The sequence below is a fragment of the Alosa alosa genome, chromosome 6 (assembly GCF_017589495.1).
Source record: "Alosa alosa isolate M-15738 ecotype Scorff River chromosome 6, AALO_Geno_1.1, whole genome shotgun sequence".
NCBI classification, from domain to species: domain Eukaryota; kingdom Metazoa; phylum Chordata; class Actinopteri; order Clupeiformes; family Clupeidae; genus Alosa; species Alosa alosa.
The window spans coordinates 26,032,333-26,047,339 of NC_063194.1; the positions used below are offsets into that span (position 1 = coordinate 26,032,333).

Here is a 15,007-nt window from a genome sequence, read left to right on the forward strand (position 1 = left end):
TTGGTAATACATGACGTCCCTGGTGAATGTCCTTGTAATTTCATTGTCTCATCCTCAAAACAACATTGAATCAGTCAGTACAATGGAAAGGACAACGTTCCTCCTTTTACACACACACACACACACACACACACACACACAGTTGCCAACCGTAGATTACATACATAAACCTCCATTCACATGCATATATACAATTAATAGCTCAGTGTTTTGCTCTGAATATTGAACTGCAAGAGAAGATGTTACCCTGGTCCAAAAAACATTTGACAACATAATTTCCAGCAAGATAATAAAGTGACCCATCCTAAATGTGAAAGCTGTGACATATCGCTCATACTGTAAGGGAGTGACATTGGTAATCTGGTGTTTTAAACATTTCCTCAACTCATCTAAAATAAAAATCACTCGAAGTCAAACACTGTAAATGGAGATCACACTAGAGTGTCCACAGGTCTGGTAGGACACTTGCTCTAGTCTCCGTCTAGAATATCAGTGGAGGACAAAATAGCAATCTTCTGGTTTGTGAGGAGAGGTGTGTGTGTGTGTGTGTGTGTGTGTGTGTGTGTGTGTGTGTGTGTGTGTGTGTGTGTGTGTGTGTGTGTGTGTGTGTGCGTGTGTGTGTGTGTGTGTGTGTGTGTGTGTGTGGTGTGGGGTGTTTGTGGTTTGTTGAGGACATACAGTGCAGTCAGACAGGCCCATCTGCCGGAGCCCAACAGCTAAAGGAAGCTTGCTCTCACTGCAGCATGATGTCCTTGAGATTCTCCTGTAGGATGGTGTCCTTGACGGCATGGAACACGAAACGGATGTTCTCCGTGTCGATGGCGGTGGTGAAGTGATGGAACAGTGGCTTGCTGCGGTTGCGCCGCTTGCGGTTGAAGCACTGCACCAGGTAGGCCTGCACGTCCTCCACGCGATGTGGGTCGCCTCGGAAGTCCGGGAAGTGCTTCCGGATGCTCACCTGGCCCACCTTCTCCACCAGCAGGTCCATCTTGTTGAGGAAGAGGATAATGGAGACGTTGGAGAAGAGCTTGTTGTTTACGATGGTCTCGAAGATATTCATGGACTCCACCAGGCGGTTGGTGCGCCGGTCCTCCATCAGGACCTGGTCATATTCGCTGGACGAGACCATGAAGAGGATGGAGGTGATGCCGTCGAAGCACTGGAACCACTTCTGCCGCTGCGAGCGCTGGCCCCCGACGTCCACCATCTTGAAGGGGATCTTCTTGATGACAAAGTCGTGTTCCACAATACCTTTAGTCGCTTTCCTGGCCAGGAGGATATCCTGCCTGCTTGGGACGTAGCTCTACAAAGACCAGGCGAGAGACAGGAAAAGAAGGTCATACACAGAAATGTGAATATTTGCAGTGTTGAATGTTTTTGGAGTCTGCGAAATGTAAGGGTAAAAAATATCAAGTAAATTTTGATGTCTATTGTTTCATGAGCATGGCACCCAAATTGGGAAAGGAGAATGGATGATATTCCATGTAAATTTCCATTTGAAAGCCTGTGCCCTGCCTCCCAGTTCACGTGACTATTTTTGGCACTTGGATGCTGTTTCCAAGACAGCCTAAACAACCCATATTAAAGTCTCACTGTTTTTCACTATCCCTCTGAGACTTAGGCTCATGTTCTAGTTGCTGTTCTTAGCAATCTAGGGCTACATCTGCCTCACGGTGGGCAGTCTTGTACTCCATGCTCTCAGTGAGCAAAACACAGAGCACTTTGCTATCACTCTCAAACTGCCTCTTGGTACGTTGGGAGTAAAAGATTCACTACAAAAAGAGGTCACTTGTAAATACATTATAAAACTAAAGTTCAAAGATTAATAAAACAAAAACATCATTATAATCAAGTGGCACTGACGCAAATTCATGGCATTCATCTCTGTGTCAGAATGTTCTTGGCAGTTCTCACATGTGCAATGATGATACATGTGTTCTGCTGTTTTTAATCTGTTCTTGACGGTACAACAGTAACTATGAGATTATGAGTGTCCCATTTATTAAAGGAATATTGCACAAAGCTGACTCACCAGTTCCCCAATGCGATCTAAGTTGTCCAGGAAGTACTTAACTGATTCACTCTAAAAAAAGATAAAGAATAATTATCCTTTACATGTGTTACACAACCTCCATCATTTCATAACTATTTGAAAAAAAAAAACAAGATAAAACAGATACTTCAATAAACAGAACACATTAAAAGCAGTTTTTGATTTGACACATTCTCAAACATATTCGGGAAGAGGGATGATGAGACTATACCCACACCATAAATTCACCATGACTCATTCAACTGCCAATGTTAACCATCTGACCTGAACTGACCGTTTGCAACGTACTATATAGCTTAAGCATCTTTAAAAAAAAACATTAAAGCATCTGAAAAATGTGCTTGACAAATCCCCAATCCATCTGAAGATTTTGTTTAGGTTGGCTGCAGGGGATAGAATATGAAAAATCTGGGGCTCGGCTAAAAGAGTTAAGTCTCTAGAGCTAATTCACTCAACTGTTCAAGCAGACCAAAGGTGCACACATGACTAATATGACTTCTTCTTCTTTGGTGTGACCAGAATGCTAGTCCAGCAAACATAACCTTCACTTCACTATTTATCATATAGATAGCCTGGATAATTGATTTGTTCTGGGACATTTTGAAACAATCCATCTATCACCTGTCCATAGTTTCCCTCATTCTGTAGTGGTTCTCCATGGTCCCACATAGAAATTAATAAAGCTGGTGAATTGGGTCCCGGAAAGAGCTATTGTTTCATATCAGGACAGTGGCCTTGAATTTTGCTGTGTGTGTGTGTGTGTGTGTGTGTGTGTGTGTGTGTGTGTGTGTGTGTGTGTGTGTGTGTGTGACATTGGGGACTGGGCCTGTGTGCCTCAGCTGTGATGTGTGTGTCTGACAGAGCTCTGGCCTGGCCCATGCTCCCAACAGGAAACAGCTGTGTGTGAAAACAGGGGATTAACAGCCCACAGACAGCACTCTGTCACACCCCAGACCATACCACCCTTTCAGCCCCCCCACCCCCAACATACACACACACACACACATCCACACACACACACACATACACACACACACACACACACACATCCACACACACACACACACACACACACAACATACACACACACACACACTCTCTCTCACACACACACACATCCACACACACATACACATACACACACACACACACACAACATACACACACACACACACACACACACTCTCTCTCACACACCCCAACACACACACACACACACACACACACACACACTCTCACACACCCCCTACACACACACACACTTACACACTTACACACACACTTACACACACACTTACACTCACACACACACACACACACTTACACACACAAACTTACACACCTACTCAGACACTCATATGCCTCTCTGCCACAGCTACTTCTCTCTCTCTCCATCTCAACCCACACACCCCTACATGTACAATCTCACATAAACTCACATAAAAACACAAGAATAACACAGATACTTCTCTATGTCGTTATGTATCACACACACACACACACACACACACACACACACACACACACACACACACACACACACACACACACACACACACACACACACATTCACACATGCACATGCAGACACACACAGAAAAGCCCACATGCATACACCATAACTGTCCAGTACAACAGGGCCAGGAAATCAAGGCGATATCTGATAACACTGCCTGTGGGTTTTATCAATCCCCTTCTTGAAACATGCATGTGGAAGACAAACATTCTTTCCCTCTTGCAATAATAAAGCTCTGGGGCCATTGTCAGACACTTGGGCAGTGAAAAGTTGGAAAGCGAAGCCATGTCCAAGGCAAGCTAAGCCATCCAGCTGGCCGACGCTGGGCAAACACTGACCGAGCGATGGAAGCCTGCTATTACAGTTTCGGAGATCAAGATGCTAGTCATGCATGGCATCACAGGGTCAGTTAAGAGGATTCTGTCCACATATGGTATGTGTATTACACAGCCGTTAATCAGTAAGTTATTGTAAAAGCATGCGAGTGTTAACTGATGAGCACCACAATAATCATTTCCTTCCCTGTAACAGCAACAGATCCATGGCTGAGGGTTCCAGTCAACAGATGCAGTTGAGGATTTTGATTGGATCGGTTTGGTGCTCTGCATGCCTCTGTTCCCCTCCACTGTCTCTCTCCGTCTCCATCTCCGTCTCAGCGCAAGAACAAGACCAAGGGCAGACTTTTCACCAGCCTGGCCGGGCGCAGCCCTCACACCCACCACCACCACGCTGCACCCTGCTTGCCAGTGTGGGAAAGAGCAGCACCACGAGGCCTGCAGGACCCTCCGAATAAAAGCACAGCTCTGCTTCACGGCCACATAAACATGCACGCGTGCCCATGGGTATTCGTGATTGGCCAGGCCCGACTCTTCGAGGGACGGTGGGTGGGAGGGAGGCCAAATTAAGCCTGCCCCGAGCTGAAGGGGCCGCTGTGGGATGGAGCTCTCGGGTCAGAACCCCACCATCCTCCACCCGCACCCTCCACCACCAACCCCCGTCCAGAACTGCGATGGCTATCTCTGCGGTCATTCTCCCCTCTAAATAAACACAGCACTCGCAGACACACACAAATGATATCTAATTAAAGGCACGTCTTGCTCTAAAGCCTTCTTGGGCTCGAAATGGTGAAAATATAGCCTGCAATGATGGAAGGACGACAGAAAAAAATGTTTTGTTGGTAACCAAATTTAGTCCTTCATCCAAATATAAACACGTGCTGCAAGCCCCAAGACTGACCCGCATTGCCAGTGTCATTCTGACACAGCTCTGGCATGCATTAGTTCCTCCTTTTAAGAAAGATGTGTACCGGTACATCTACTTACACTATACCATAGGGACTCTGAGCTTCCTGTTGCTTTCATGCACCCCTCCCTCCCTCTTTCTGAGGCCTTTTTTTCTGCTCAGAGCAAACACCCAACTAGCTGATGCCCCCCCCAGCGGATATGGGCCACTTGCGTCCAGAGCTAGCAGCCACCAAAGACCAGATCATCTGAAACCGCAGCCCCCCACCCCCCTCTACTCTGACTACTCCTGATTAAGAAGCATTCCAGCGTACAGTGTTATTACACGATCATTATCTTGTTTGCGGGCTCATGTCAGCACATTACTGATGCAACAGTGGCTGAGAATCCACTTGATGTTCGTGTGAATGTAACCCTGTTTCTCTCATCAGTCTCTCTCTCTCTCTCTCTCTCTCTCTCTCTCTCTCTCTCTCTCTCTCTCTCTCTCTCTCTCTCTCTCTCTCTCTCTCTCTCTCTCTCTCTCTCTCTCTCTCTCTCTCTCTCTCTCTCTCTCTCTCTCTCTCTCTCTCTCTCTCTCTCTCTCTCTCTCTCTCTCTGGGGCAGCCATGGCCTACTGGTTAGCACTTCGGACCTGTAACCGGAGGGTTGCCGGTTCAAACCCCGAACAGTAGGCACGGCTGAAGTGCCCTTGAGCAAGGCACCTAACCCCTCACTGCTCCCCGAGCGCCGCTGTTGATGCAGGCAGCTCACTGCGCCGGGATTAGTGTGTGCTTCACCTCACTGTGTGTACACTATGTGCTGTGTGTGTTTCACTAATTCACGGATTGGGATAAATGCAGAGACCAAAATTTCCCTTACGGGATCAAAAGAGTACATATACTTATACTTCTTTCTGTTGCAAACTGTGTATTGTCAAGCAAATCTTAAGTAAACACAGACAAACCGTTTTCTCATTATAGTTGGCCATAGCTGCAAATAACTTTTTATTACTTCAGAGAAAATGTCAAGTCCCTCATATCTCTCTCTCATGAACCACAGTTTTCTGAATCCCAGCATCTCTGTTGGACGAAGACATGAACCACAGTTCTCTGAATCCCAGCATCTGTGTTGGACGAAGACATGAACCACAGTTCTCTGAATCCCAGCATCTGTGTTGGACGAAGACATGAACCACAGTTCTCTGAATCCCAGCATCTGTGTTGGACGAAGACATGAACCACAGTTCTCGACCAGGCTCCAGCATCTGTGTTGGACGAAGGCTTCTGCAGCAGGCAAGACATGAACCACAGTTCTCTCTCTAAGACATGAACCACAGTTTTCTGAATCCCAGCATCTCTGTTGGACCACATGAACCACAGTTCTCTGAATCCCAGCATCTGTGTTGGACGAAGACATGAACCACAGTTCTCTGAATCCCAGCATCTGTGTTGGGCTTAAGACATGAACCACAGTTCTCTGAATCCCAGCATCTGTGTTGGACTAAGACATGAACCACAGTTTTCTGAATCCCAGCATCTCTGTTGGGCGAAGACAAACCACAGTTTTCTGAATCCCAGCAGACATGAACCACAGTTCTCTGAATCAGCATCTGTGTTGGGCGAAGACATGAACCACAGTTCTCTGAATCCCAGCATCTGTGTTGGACGAAGACATGAACCACAGTTCTCTGAATCCCAGCATCTGTGTTGGACGAAGGCTTCTGCTAAAAGACGACCAGGCCGAAACCCGCTCTCTGAGTCTGCCTCCCCCTAGTAAATAACACCCTATGTAAATAATCTGCCTCATGGCGAATAAAAACAACATACAGAGCTTGATTTCCAGCTCTCATTGACTGTTTGCCTTGGACGCGCATGGAACTGTGGTATTAAAGCCCCACGCGGGCTTCCAGCACCTTCTGCTGGAGTTCACAGAAACGCGGGTCTCTCCCCAACAGAGCTGACCTCCGCACAACCATAAAGGCTTCCTTTCATCTGGGCAGATAGAGTTTTATTATTATGATTTTTACCAAAGGGAGGGCTGGGCTAGGGGGCAGGAGGATAGGAGAAGATGGGGAACCAATTGGGAGACGACTCCAAGAAAGAGCACATGCCGGAGCTGAAGCTATGGGAAAACAATGATGTCAGCCATCATCGCTTGGGAAGCCGCAGAGAGCCTGAGATAATAACTCAGATGCATCTCTTTCTGGCCCCTATATCACTCACAACAGAGCTTTGAAAAAGGTGGTGATACTGTTTTTGACAGAAATTAAGAAACACCCACTGAATTATAATATCTCTATTGTTAAATAATGACATACTCTCTCACTTGTTTTCAGATCTGAAATGAGTTAGATATATGTGAGTCTCGCGGTTGTTATACAGTAGAGACTCTATTGTTTTTGTGCCCTCCTACTACAAAATGACAGTCTTTCAATAATTGCTCTGGGCATAAACATAAAATTTCCATTTACGCCTGAAGAGAATATCTTTAAACTGCACAGCAGCCCTGAGCATCTGAGTTGCCCACCGCAGGTGTGTGGAATGATCCATACTATGAGAACTGTGTGTGTGTGTGTGTGTGTGTGTGTGTGTGTGTGTGTGTGTGTGTGTGTGTGGTGTGTGTGTGTCACTGTCAGAATGAGAGAGTGAGAGAGAGAGAGTGAGAGAGAGAGAGAAAGAGAGAGAGAGAGAGAGTGAGACAGCTGTCGTGTAATGGAGAGCTCATCTGTCACACCTCTCACCGGAGCCATGTCACCACTACCTTGAGTGGCAGAGGTCGAAAAGTGGCCAAGGTCTGACACACACACACACACACACACACACAATCTAAGAGCATGCCTCACACAGATCTACACACACACAACCACACACTCTGATGGTCTGCCACACACACACACACACACACACACACACACACATATGTGAGAGTCTTCTTCTACTAATTTGACAGACATCCCGTCTGTTCAGCTACCCAGGGACAGGGCCAACGCTCTCACTCATGACAGGACAGGACAGCAGCTAAAATAAAGATGTGCCCTGGTGGGGACACTTAGGGGTGGCGTGACATCTCAGCCCGATTGCTTCCCATCACCAGCGATCCTTCTGGCTGGCTATCCATCCCACAAAGAGGGCCCACATCAGCCTGCAGGACGGCCAGACGCTGGAGGCAGGTAGGAATGACCAGTACTGACCATGAACAGCATAGCGTGACAGACTATTGTCTGTCTGTCTGTCACCCTGCAGCCTGGTGTTAAGTGCTTATCCCACAGGACACAGCCCCCACGTGCTGATCTGGGATTGTGTTAAGGCCTGTGAGAGAGAGAGTGTGTGTGTGTGTGTGTGTGTGTGTGTGTGTGTATCTGTGCGTATGTGTGTGTCATCAGGCCAAGAAAAGAACATGTCCTCAACATCCCTCTTCACGGTCCTCTTAAGAGCTCTGGAACTTGTCTGTGTTATTAACACACAAGTCACAACTGAAGGCAGGCCCTTCTCTCTCTCACACTTTCTCTCTTTCTCTTCTGTCTCTCTGCCTCTGTCTCTCTCTTTTTCTCCCTACCCCTGTCTGCCTTTCTTTCTCTCTCTCTCTCTGTCTATCTGCCCCCTTCTTCTCTCTCTCTCTCTCTCTCTCTCTCTCTCTCTCTCTTTCTCTCTCTATCTTATCTTTCCCGTCCTAATGGAGGCTCCCGGTGGGAAATGTGCCCTAGATGGCTGGAAACAAATCAGTGACGGGTGGAAAAAAAGAAGGAGTGAGAGAAACAGAGAGAGGAAGAAGGAGAGAGTGAAAGAGAGTGCAACATAGAGAGATGAAGAGAAACAGCAAGGGCGTATGACACGCTACGACAGCATGGAGACACTGAAGGACATGGCTTCCCAGAAAGTCAGTTTTTCCTCTTTCGCCTGCTCCCTTGGGTGTAAGATTTTTTTTTCTGTGCCGAACAGAACGCAGCACAACAGAACAGCCAAGAGCAGAACAGACTTGCCATCTGTTTTCCAAGTAGTTTCAGTTCAATATTAGTAGCCAAGCCATCTGCCTTTACCAGGGCAACGCCACACATGAACTACAGGTGGAAATTAGCAATTGTTGTATTACAAGATTAATGTTTACTATTTGTGCATTGTCCCTGTTTCAAATAAATACATTTCCATTCCAAATTTCCATGAACGTGAAAACTGAACACATGTAAAGATGACAGTAAACTCTGAAATACACAAACATACACAAACATACACTTAATCTTTCTCTCTGTTTCTTCCTTAGAATTTCTTTGTGTCTTGCTCCCTCTCTCATTCCATTATCAGTCACTAAACATAATTGTTATAATGTACATGCCAACACATTTAAGGCAGGAAAACACCAATAACAGTCCTAACTGATTAGTTGGTATGCAATGGGAAATATTAAAACAGATTTAAAGAGGTACCGGTATTTGGAATTAGTGGCAAAGCTACAGGCCTTCGAATACCCCTTTAAAAACATGCGCAATCTGAACTGCACCATAACTTCCCCAATTTGGCCTGACATTATGTTCAATTACAATGACCAGAGCACAAGTGTATCATTGCACTGATAGAGTGGGAGTAGTTAAAGGTGATAGACTGTCATTGCTTGGCATAGAGAAGGCTGAACAAGACAGATAGACAGACAGAGAGAGGGAAGGAAAGAGAGCGAGAGAGAGAGAGGGAAGGAAAGAGAGTGAGAGAGAGAGAGAGAGAGAGAGAGAGAGAGAGAGAGAGAGAGAGAGGGACGGGGCAGAGAGGAGGAGGCCGGTCGCTGTTATCCTCGATGGGAGCAGATTTATCGCTCCTGACAGAATCTGTCTGCAGATAGCGCATGATGGACGACAGAGCAGTGGGAGAAATATGGCGGAATCCTCCAGTGACATATCTGCAGAGTTGCACACCATTACCTCAATTACCCAGAGGAGGAAGCGGGCATCTGGACAGACAGGGCAGTCCTGGACCATCTCATCGTGTCGGAGGGGAGCAAGACGTACTTGCAATGAGGGGGGCAGTCTATTTGTGTGTGTGTTTGGGGTAGGTGCTAAATGTTCTTTCCAAACAAACACAGACATAAATGTTTTCCTACTTAGCTGGGGTGGCACGGTATGCTGTTAAGGTTTTGATGATTTTTTCCTTAAATTACAACCCATGGGAGTAATTATGCATTTACGATAAAACCAAGCATTATTAAATCACAATCATTTCGCAAACAATGTTTACCAAAACAATAAGTATCGTCAAAGTATATGTCTGGTGTGTATTTAGGCAAAGGTTGGTCAGATGTGCTGAGCTTCCCGGGCCCAATTGACGAGAATGGAGAAGAGATGGGGAAACAGCCCTGGAGCAGTTGGACACACACACACACACACACACATACGTGCACACACCCTCCGTCATATTTCCTTGGGCGATACGACCCTGACATCCTACAGTTTTACATTCAGCACCCAAACAATCCTGTGCTGCTTTGTAGCCATGTAGCCATTTTCCCAAGGCTATAATCCCCCAGTTGCTAAACACACACACTCCAGTTCACTACCAGTACAACAGCAAGAGCCGAATACATTTTTGACAAGACACCCCATACAAACCTCCATCCCTCCCTTCCTCCAAGCCTCCCCCTTCAACAAGCTGTCAAACCCTACAAGTCCATTCTTTTGGTGAGCACCTCTCCACCAATCGCAGGCAAACACGCTGGACAGCTAGTGCTTTCTCGCCCTCTCAGCCCAACGAGAATAAAAAAAAGTCCACAAAAACACCACTAAAAGGAAAGTGCAACATGCATATCATTACATTGCTCTTTGTTGGTATACACAAATCGTATACAAAAAAAAGTTTGTCTGCACCCGGTACCAAAAACAAAAAATGCAAACGTTACCAAATGCCGTGCTGTTAGGAGATGGTGAAAAACAGGAGCCTGTGAGCAACAATTTTAAACTAACCATCGTTATATGGTTGGAGAGTAGTGTGTAATTACGGGCAGACCTGTAGCAGTTTTTTTTATATTTAACAGTAACAGTTTAACAGAGTGATAATAATAATAATAATAATAATAATAATAATAATAATAATAATAATAAAATCCACTTATTTATGGTTACAATTTATTTGAAAATACACAACAATCAGCTACACAACAGTCATAACTTGTACCTCCAAAAATAACAACTACAACCAACAGAAAACACAGCTATTTTTCACTCAACTTCCCTGTTGGAGGAAGAAACGACTTCAAAGTCTTGAGTTACAAGAGGGGACTGCAATAACAAATACTGATTGAAAAGCCAGGATATCACACTGTTTAGGTCCTTAAATCACCTCAAAGTATTATTTAAATATCAGCATACCACAACACAAATACACTTAGGTACAAATAGGTTCACCACTATGACCTCGGCTTTATTCATCAAGCCTCCTACAAGACTGATTCACAGATGAAGACGCCAAAAACCATCAGCCAACTTCACAAAATGGCCCATCTCCTACGCTTAGAGAAACACAATCTCACCACGGCCAAGACTACATAAACAAACCAGGGTTCGGATTTGCTCGAACCAACAGAAACCAGATAAGTCATTAAGTGTGACATTTCATGAACTGCATAAATCACAGTACTACACGCAGCGGTAGAAAGACTTTGAGCCCGCTGCTCCTTGTCTAAACCTCCCACCCCCATCTCACACAATTTCTCACACAGCCCCCGGATCCATTTTGAATGTATAATGGCCTGTAAATCCCCCTGGTCCTGGGCTGGAGGGAGGCTTGGCTTGGCCAGCCTGCTCTGGATGGCTTCCAGGGTGGAGCCCGGTCCCTCTGTGCCCTGCTGCAGCCAGCGGAGAGGAGAGGCTTTTCCATTACAATAGCACTCTATTCGCAATACAGCATGAGGGAGAGGGCCAGCAACACAAGAAAAGAAGAAGACAGCTCTCTCTCTCTCTCTCTCTCTCTCTCTCTCTCTCTCTCTTTTGTTGTGTTCTTTTCATGCTGACATCAATCACCCACCCACACACATATACACAAAAACATACACAAACACACAAACACACACACGTCTGTATACAAACTCATGTGGATGGGAAGACACAAAAGAACAAGCTGGTACTAAAAATCTACACACATAAAACTTTCTCTTGCACACACACATGCACACACACATGCATACAGACACGCACGCTCGCACGCACGCACACACAAACACACAAACAAACACAAACACACAAATGCAGACCTGCATGGCTCCACTAGCAAGCTCCCTCCACTCCAGTTTATTATGCACACTGTGTAATGGATTTAGTTTAATTACAGGGAGTGCTGAAACCCAGCGGCTGTATTGACTCTGCACCGCTCTGTCTTGGGAGCCAGTTATGCTCCGCACTAACTACTGCCACATCCTGTGAGAGCATCATCTAAATAAGTTCAACACAGCAGCTTAATGGAAAAGGAGCTCTGAGCGAACAGGCAAAGCCCATGCGTCACGTTTCTATGTGAGGGGTGTGTACCACATGGTACCACTGAAGCTCCCGAGACATACTGGCTCTATGTAGAGGTCTCCATTCAATTATAGGAGCCAGCTAAAGTACATAGGGCCCCGACAGGCAGCTAAGTAATATATAAATAACAGTGACTAGCACAGCAAATCAAGTCTGGTGTCATAGTACTCTCCTCCCTCACTGTGTGTGTGTGTGTGTGTGTGTGTGTGTGTTGGTATTCTATATCTAAATATCTCCCCATCTTCCTCTGATCTCTCTTCCTCTTTTTACATCTCTGTCCTTCCTCACCCACTCTCTTTCTCTCTACCAGTCTGTCTCTCTTTTTCTGCCTCACCCTCTTCCTCTCTTCCTCTGCCTGCCTGCCTCTCTCTCTCTGTCTCCATCTCCCTCTCTCTCTCTCTCTTTCTCTGTCTCCATCTCTCTCTCTCTTTCTCGCTCTCTTTCTCTCTGTCTCCATCTCCCTCCCTCTCTCTCTCTCTCTCTCTCTCTCTCTCTCTCTCTTTCTCTGTCTCCATCTCCCTCCTCTCTCTCTCTCTCTCTCTCTCTTTCCCTTTGTCTCCATCTCTCTCTCTCTTTCTCTCTCCGGAGGTTGGGAGGTTGCGATGTCTGCAGAGGCGTGCTGTGCTGTGCTGTGCTGTGCTGTGCTGCCGCTCCTTTGGAATGCGAGCTGAGCTATGCTGTGCTGCTTATCGCCGTGTCCCTCTGAGGGCAGCTCGAGTTCTGGACAGGGCCACCACTCCTCCTGGGCTTCTGCCCTATGCACACAAACACGCCCCTCCTCTGTGTGTGGACCCCAGCCCCACCTCAGTTCACCCTCCGCTATTTACTTTGGACTGTCCCTCTGAAGATTATCAGGGCCACTATTCTCTATATTTTTTGTTCTTCAAATCAGCCCACATCTACCCAGTAGGACTCGAGTGAGTTTTAGGTGCTACGTCAAAGCTCAGTTGTGACATCCTGAATGCTTTGTGAACTTCTAAAGCTTTTAAAGATAGCAGGTCGCTGGGCGATCCTGATGACAAACAAAGTGACTTATTATAGATTAGTGGCAGGCAGCTCCACAAAAGCCCACCCACCCCCTCGGCGGTGCAATGACTTGCTTAGGACGGGAATTCAGTTCGGAACATGGTGACCTACGAGAATCCAAACAAGCCTGTGTTTATCTAACAATGGAAAACTTACGGACATTCCGTTTTTTCATCCTCGCGGGAGGCGAGCGATTACCCAGTGTCTGATGTCCACTTCTGGCTAATCTGGCAGATGACCCACTTTTCTGTTTCTGTTCTGCGGCGCTGGTGGTGCAGCCTGCAGTCGCTTACAGAGGGGTCACAAACATCAACATTGGGAAATAATACATTGAGGAATTTGGCCCGGGCCAAGAAGAGGAGGAGGAAGAAGAGGAGGGTTGGCTGGGTGGGAGAGTGGGAGAGTGGGTGCGAGCGCTTGGAGGAATGCCTCCACTTTGGCTGCTGTAAACGTGTGTGTGTGTACTGTACCTGTGCTTGGAGAGCGAGCGCCAAATACGATGGAATGTTTGAGGAAGGAGGCAGAAGAATGCGCCGCTTCACTCACTGGCTGGGTTGTGAGATCGGTCAAATGGGGCTGCCGCTCTACGGGTTGTCACAGGACAAAAGCACTGGGCCAGAACCAACCATCCTCCTCCTGTTCCCCCCCTCTCACACACACTCAAACAAGGGTAGCCAAAAGCCTAGCGCTGTTCGGATGCTTACGTTGGCTAAACCCCAGAGTGTATTCCTGCCTTGGCGCAGACAGTTCCCAAAAATGAGCAGTAAAGATGGAGGGGTCCAGGGGGCCATGCATGACTTGGCCCATAAAAACCAACCTGCCAAATGGGGAGAGGTGTGTTTAGCAGCAGCGGCCCCTGGCAAGCCCCAGGCCAGGAGCCTGGCCAAGCACACAGCACACAGCACATGGCACACACAGACACGCCACTCCAAAGTGAAAGCATTTTGTTTTTCCCCCTGCAAACAGTGGCCAGCTCGCTGCCAGGAACGCAATCATCGCACGCTCGTCATGGGCCACAGAGCGAAGAGGACACTACTGTCATTTTTCATCGCACACAGACATAGCTGACACCTAGGCGTCAGCGGTGTGTCCCAGCATGGACACATATGCAGTCTGCTGTTGACATCAGTGACCTGGAGATTTCTTATAAAACAGGTTGTGATGGTGAGACCAGATACAAATTATGCACAAATGTGTAAATATCGGAAGCACTAGTGCTATTAACATGCATGTTTCCATACTGTGTGCCTCTACTGCGAGTCACTTGGGATTAAAGTGACTCTGAGGTTGTGTTTGACATAGTTTAGGGCTTAAAGTTTGTATCAGCGATTTCAGGCCCAAAAAAGTCCCAAACATAAATGATCACATTCATCTAATCTTTCCTCTAGCTCTGATCCGCTAGCTGTTTGCCCCATAATCAGGCCGCCAAAAAAATGCATCTCTGTAGGCGGCCTAGGCTCCAAGATCTGTACTCAAAAACAATTGCTACCAACAAGGGTTGGCAACCCAAAGGCCAAAGGCTCAAAGGCAAAATAAAGTGTTTCAACCAATAACCAACGAGATGCACATTTTAATGGAGGAAGGGAGGGGGAGGGAGTTGCGAGCTAGCTCTCTGTTTGTGTTTGAACATCAACAGAAGTGACGTATCCCTGATATCGCTGATACAACCTTTAATATTCATGGTATTCCCCTTCCTTTTCTAT

The 15,007-nt window shown here is 46.6% G+C and overlaps 1 protein-coding gene across 1 annotated transcript in view; it reads right to left on the bottom strand.

Moving 5' to 3' along the window:
- Positions 1–666: 666 nt before the first annotated feature.
- The window catches only part of gna12a (guanine nucleotide binding protein (G protein) alpha 12a), a 31,360-nt gene continuing 17,019 nt past the window's right edge, over positions 667–15,007 (bottom strand). The window contains exons 3-4 of the mRNA XM_048245650.1: positions 2,033–2,083; positions 667–1,303 (exon numbers count right to left, since the gene is read on the bottom strand). Coding sequence (XP_048101607.1) covers positions 734–1,303; positions 2,033–2,083 — 621 coding nt within the window. The 3' untranslated portion in view covers positions 667–733. The remainder of the gene's footprint in view (positions 1,304–2,032; positions 2,084–15,007) is intronic.